Source organism: Bombus vosnesenskii, unplaced genomic scaffold (genome assembly GCF_011952255.1).
Source record: "Bombus vosnesenskii isolate JDL3184/JDL3185 unplaced genomic scaffold, Bvos_JDL3184-5_v1.1 scf7180000015104, whole genome shotgun sequence".
In the NCBI taxonomy this organism is placed as follows: domain Eukaryota; kingdom Metazoa; phylum Arthropoda; class Insecta; order Hymenoptera; family Apidae; genus Bombus; species Bombus vosnesenskii.
The window spans coordinates 10,678-16,695 of NW_022883825.1; the positions used below are offsets into that span (position 1 = coordinate 10,678).

At 38.1% G+C, this 6,018-nt stretch overlaps 1 protein-coding gene and 1 long non-coding RNA gene across 2 annotated transcripts; both read left to right on the top strand.

Moving 5' to 3' along the window:
• The first annotated feature begins 966 nt into the window (after nt 1–966).
• Nucleotides 967–1,307, top strand: LOC117240951. The gene is made up of 2 exons (XR_004494831.1): nt 967–1,014; nt 1,089–1,307. It is a non-coding gene; the product is annotated as an uncharacterized LOC117240951 (long non-coding RNA).
• A 1,328-nt stretch (nt 1,308–2,635) lies between these two features.
• LOC117240949 (organic cation transporter protein-like) lies at nt 2,636–5,718 on the top strand. Its single transcript, XM_033506969.1, has 4 exons — nt 2,636–2,852; nt 3,614–3,789; nt 4,343–4,515; nt 4,597–5,718. Exons 1-4 carry the CDS (start codon nt 2,678–2,680, stop codon nt 4,691–4,693), a joined length of 621 nt encoding a protein of 206 aa, XP_033362860.1. The 5' UTR covers nt 2,636–2,677; the 3' UTR covers nt 4,694–5,718.
• The last annotated feature ends 300 nt before the right edge of the window (nt 5,719–6,018 follow it).

Below are 6,018 nucleotides of genomic sequence, written 5' to 3' on the forward strand. Positions count from 1 at the left end.
ACTTGGCATGAGTTGAAGAGGGGGCTAGTGAAAGAATTTTCGAGGAAAGTCAACAGTAGGCAAGTACATCAGAAACTTGAAGAAACAAAAAAGGAGAGTGATGAAGCATGTTTGGCTTACATGTACCGCATGTTCGAAATAGCCAACCATGTGGACATAGAGGAGGAAGCAAAGGTGGAATACATAGTGGATGGAATAATAGACGACGAGAACAATAAGGCTATATTGTACGGCGCTACGTCAATCAAAGAGTTGAGGAAGAGGTTAGTGATGTACGAAGAGCAGAAGAGTCGCAGAGCAAAGTCGATTGTGAAGCCGGCTAAAACCCAGAAGAACGGGAAGCCCAGTCAATCTGTAGATGCAATGAAGAAAAGAAGATGCTTCATTTGCGGTAGTGAGGATCATCTAAGTGTTAAGTGTCCGGAAAGGGGAGAAGGTGTTAGGTGTTCCGAGTGCAGCGGATTTGGACATATTGCAGCGAGGTGTACGGCACGACCGAAAGAGACTTGCGTAGTGTCAAGATCCGAAAAGGGGAAGTATGTGAAGGAAGTGGCGATAGATGATTGTAGGTTTGTGGCACTAGTGGATACGGGTAGTGATCTCACGTTCATTCGATCAGACGAGTATGCGGGGTTAGGGTCACCACCGCTAGGTAAAAGCAAGCTTAAGTTCGACGGTGTTGGTTCCGCTGGCAATGAGACCTGGGGTGAATTCACCAAGGTAATGACGGTTGATGGGTGTAAACTGCCAATCACTTTGCACGTTGTTTCAAACGAAATATTGACGAAGCACGGCCTGTTGTTAGGCACTGATTTTCTGGATCAGGTAGAGTTACGGGTTAAACGGGGCGAAGTGACTTTCTTGCGGCTTGACGAACAGACTAACAAAGACGTGTCGGATGTGTTTAGAATTAACGTAGTAGAACAGACTGACGAAACAGACCTAACACATGTACTAGATGCGTAACTAGACAGCTCTATTCAAATTTGCACAAAAAGTTTGTCGATACAAAAGGTTGGTGAAAGTGATGATTTTGAAAATTTCTTACAAGCTTTTATAACGTTTGCGTATTTCATATACTTCCGTAGTTGGTACATAACCAGTGGCAGGGTGGACAAAGCGATCGAGATGCTGAAAAACTTCGCTAAAGTGAACGGTAAAGAGGTGAAGCAAGAAATGTTCGACGAATTTGAGAAAAGTTGCAAGGCGATAAATGAGAAGGATCAATCGCATAATCAATACACTGTCCTACATCTCTTCAAGCTGCCACGACTTGGTCGTATCACTATCATGCTCATCATTTATTGGTAAGTTAACCTTTCCATCATCAATCGAACAAACTACACAGCTAGAACTTTTTACTTGTAAATTCTCAGCAATGATTACAATATTATTTTAGAAAAAACTAAGACACCAGAGAAATTTATAATCATATACGAAAAGATATACAGGGTGGTTGGTAACTGGTGGTACAAGCGGAAAGGGGGTGATTCTACGCGAAAAAAGAAGTCGAAGATATAGAATAAAAGTATTTCGTTTGAGGTTTTGTTTTCGAGAAAATCAACTTTGAATTTTCGCTCGGAAAAATTAAAAAAAAATTCTATTCTATATGTCGGACCTAGCCACGTGTGATGTTGCCTCGGAGGCGTCGATACAATGGGACATATATTGTATTAATAATCAAACTTCAGGCAGAAACTGCCTAGCAACGGCGTTTGGAACCTTGTCAATGCTTTCAAACGGGTATAGAAAACAAATGCAATCGTACAGCGAGAAAAATTCCACGAGGCTGGCATTCATGTGATTGCTTTGGAGAGTGATACATCGAGCATTTTCAACAATCGTATTTTGCGCCTAAGATTAGTTTACGTTTAGTGAAGAGTTATCCCGTTGACTGTGGATTCGTTTGAACCCAAAGACATTGTTAATAGTGTTCATTAAACTTATTATTCATACAATTTATTATTCTCTAATTTTATCATTCGTTAAACTTATTATTCATTAGACTTATTATTTGTTAAGCTTTGTGATAGTCCTGTATATACGTGTAAATATAATCTCGGCTTTGTGAAACAATGGCTAATTCACGTGAATAGTTGTTACAAAATTCTAACCATAACCCGACATATATTTTCGACTTCCTTTTTCGCGTACAACACCCGCTTTCCGCTTGTATCACCAGTTACCAACCACCCTGTAGATAGGAAAGGTATTCAATTTTATACTTCCTTTACGTTTCTTATATTTTCTTTGTTTTTAATACTACGATAATTCTGAATCATCCTGCATTTCCTAAAATAAAATTAACTAAGAATATGTTCTTAACTCTCAGCCTCACGATATTCCAGTCATATTATACCGTTAATTCAACCAAGTTACCAATCAGCCTCGACGCTACTTCCCTGTCTTTATAAAACCAGTATTAAAATAGACACAAATTGCCATAAACTACATACAAACTACTCGAATGAACATTAAGAGAGTATATGGGGCATTTTATGTGGGTCATTAAGAACCTGCTTAAGTATATAATTAGCATCGATAAACGTCAGACGCGAGGGAACGAGTATGCGAAGGATTAATAAACGATCTTGAAGTCCAGCGTGATTTATGTATGACTCGGCTGATTTTTTCTAGGTTGCTGATAGTGTGGGTGTTCGACGGTCACGTTTGGAACATGAAACTTCTGGACCCCGACGTTTTCACGTCGTTCTCTTTAGCCTCCCTCACGGAACTTCCGGCCGCTGTTCTACTCGCCCTTTTCCTCGACAGATGGGGCAGACGATGGATGGGTTTCGCATCGATGTTCCTCTGTGGCATTTTCTCCTTCGTTGCCATCGCTACCCCCTCTGGTAACATTTTTTCTTTTTTTTTTTTTATTTCTTGATAAATGACTTGTCAATCGATATTATTCAATAAAATAGCAGGAACGTGTGAATAGCAGTGAGAAAGCGGGGGTGAATTTTATAGAAAAAATCCGGTTTTATCGATCGACGGTCGTTTTAAAAAGCGCTTTTCTGAAGCTTCTCCAGCGAAAGCTTTGGGAGATTGAGAAATGAAAGCTCGTGCTTGATGCAAGAATAATGTTTTTGTTAGATAGTAAGGAGATAAGCGGTAGCGTTAGGGGATATCCGCGTTTTCAAGGACATTAAGGAGTGGAAAATAGACATTTTTTAATCCGTATTTAGAATAGAACGTTGTAGTTATAAAACAATTTACTATTTTTATTTCCTCATCTTGCAACAAAACTTTCCTTCGAATTCTCTTTTATCGTTTATAGACAACAGACTTGAACGACATAATAATATAGACCCGTATTATTTAAAATCGTATTATAGAGAATTTACAATTATACAATCCGGTCATTTTACTTAGTATTAATAATAATCGAATCTTATAAAATCTTTTTATACAAATATTCCTCTTCTCTTCTTTTCTTTTTCTTTTTCGCCTTTAAATCCTATTCCATTAACGATTGACATTTATTTCTCAACGTCACATACTCGACAGGGATGACATTTAATCTTTAATTGGACCATGCGCGCATCGGGCGTATGTATCGTGCGTGGAATGCGGCGATCGTGGCATTTACATATTTCTCAACTTATTCAAGGTTCGACAACGGTTGCCATGGCGATTATAGCGCGTCTTGGGGTGAATATCGTCGCGAATATTGGTTTCCAATATGCAGCGGAAATGCTGTCGACTGTGGTGAGAGCTCAGGGCGTGTCTTTGATCCATATCATCGGTTATATCGCCCACATTTTGGGACCTTACATTATTTATCTGGTAAGTGAATCGAAATTTCTGTTAACGACATCGTATTTCTACGATCCGAAAATTACTCAACCTCCTTTTTAATTTACGACTAATATTATCTGTTATTGAAATACGTTTTTTTAAGTTGGTTTAATTTGTAGAAAAATTATGTTCCTTGTCGGCCATGGATTCTTCTTGTGATCTTACGAATCACGGAAACAAGATAGATTTTCGATATATTTTCCTCCGTTTCTTTTTTTTGTGAAGGAAATGTAACTTTTCTATTGTCTGTAATTATTTACAGGTTTGCGATACTGCACTATAGCTTCGTTTCAAAATGAAACGAATGTTTGCAAAATCTCGTTACACAGGTAACACCAATGATCCTTTGTATATTGACAACTTCTTCAAATTCTGTCTTTAACCAATATTCTTTATTAATATTTAAAAGAAGTGTTCATTTATTTCCCGAAAATCGAAGGGAAATTAAGGAATTAGCGGAAAGCGGAATTAATCGCTATTACTTCTAAAAGAGGTATAAAGGGAAGCGTATAAAAGGGAGAATATTTTTCATTTAATTTAGGCTGACATTGATCCATCTTTACCGCTGGTTGCCCTCGGTTTGCTGTCTTTTGGACACGCCTTCCTGACCCTTGGCTTGCCAGAAACGTTGAACCAGGAATTACCAGAAACCCTACAGGAGGGTAACGACTTCGGCAAGGAACAAAGTTTCTGGTGGGTTCCGTGTATATCCTCGTAAGTATAGATTCTATAATATTCTTCCTCCGCCTTATGTTAATATAAATTTACTAATAATCGTTTATTTCAATTTGACAGAAGCAAAATGCTGAAAAAATCTTATAGAAAGAAGAAAGGCCTTTCAAATCCAGCGTTTACTGGCAGTGTTCAAAAAATGGATTGTACTAGGTTATAGCGGTTAGATTTGGCAACGGCGCGAAATTTGCCAGTGGCGTAAAACTTGCCAGTAGGGTGAAACTTACCAGTGGCATGAAACTTGTCAATGGCATGAAACTTGTCAGTGACATGAAATTGCCAGTGGCCTGAAACTTGCCAAATTCGTTGTAAATATAGTTATTAAACGTGTGCGTGTGATGTTAGATGTTAAGATATTACGAACGTATTGAGATTGGAGAGCTATTGAGAGAAACTAGGAGGAAGTATCGATTATTGCAGTGAAAGAGACAAGAATCGTCAAATTACACAAGGTATACGTTTAAGCAATTAATTGACGCGTCATCGACGAAGTAGCTTTGTTGCACACAAGATAATTTTCTTTAAAGTGTATCTTTTTTTAATTGGAATGACTGTATAAAAATGTGAAGAAATTTAAAGAATTAAGAATGCGGCATTTAAAGTACGTTGCGTTCACATATTGCGATGTAATTATTTCGCGTACTATAACGTCGGTAAAGTGTTGGAAATGAGAAACGATTCAAGTATCTTATGTAAATGTACAATTAAATTCAGTATTGGATATACGTATTAAAGGAAACGATATATAAGGAAATAATATACCATAGTATTTATGCATCTTTCGCTTTAAAAATCGAAAAGAAAGATCTATATCTTTTTTTTCTTGCTTTTTTTTCTTTTCTCGTTGAAGGAATACTCTAGTTGAATTGATTTAACTATGAAATACCGTGAATAACAAAGGATTGCCACGAGACTCGAAACACAAAAAGAGAGCTGTCTTCGCGCATTGTCAAGCTTTCAACTTGTCTCCTTTATTACGAATCGCCTTTGTATCAATATAGGTGATTCATAAATCGCCGACACTTGAAATGAGAGTTTCGATCGACTTTTAAACCGAAGAGTATTTTGCGTTCGCTCGATCAACGTGGCTTTTTTTCATCATCCATTTATGCATCAACACGTTGAATGCTTTGAAAACTCTGAGATCTCTGTTATTTAATTTAAATATATACATACATATATATATGTCGGAGATGAAAGGAAAGCCGAAGCCTTTCCTTGGAAATTTTCGGAACATCCTCTAGTACCTTAGCTTAGATTTTATTATAGTTGTAATTGCTTAAGATTTGTAATAAGCGAGATTGGGTTCGAGGTGACAATCGGTCGCTGAACGTAGCCACGGTCACGGGATGGATGTTTTATCTAACGGAGGTCTGGAGTGGTTGTATGTGTTTTCCGAGAAATGTGGTTGTGGCGGTATGCGGCCTCGAGAGCGGGCCGAGCCACGTGTGATGTTGCCTCGGAGGTGCCGATGCAGTGGGACAT

Excerpts from the sequence above, each read along its gene's own strand:
- LOC117240949 (XM_033506969.1), top strand. The coding sequence starts at position 2,678 with ATGAAACTTCTGGACCCCGACGTTTTCACGTCGTTCTCTTTAGCCTCC. Across the intron at positions 3,790-4,342 it reads GACCTTACATTATTTATCTG|GCTGACATTGATCCATCTTT; the intron begins GTAAGTGAATCG and ends CATTTAATTTAG. Across the intron at positions 4,516-4,596 it reads TGGGTTCCGTGTATATCCTC|AAGCAAAATGCTGAAAAAAT; the intron begins GTAAGTATAGAT and ends TCAATTTGACAG.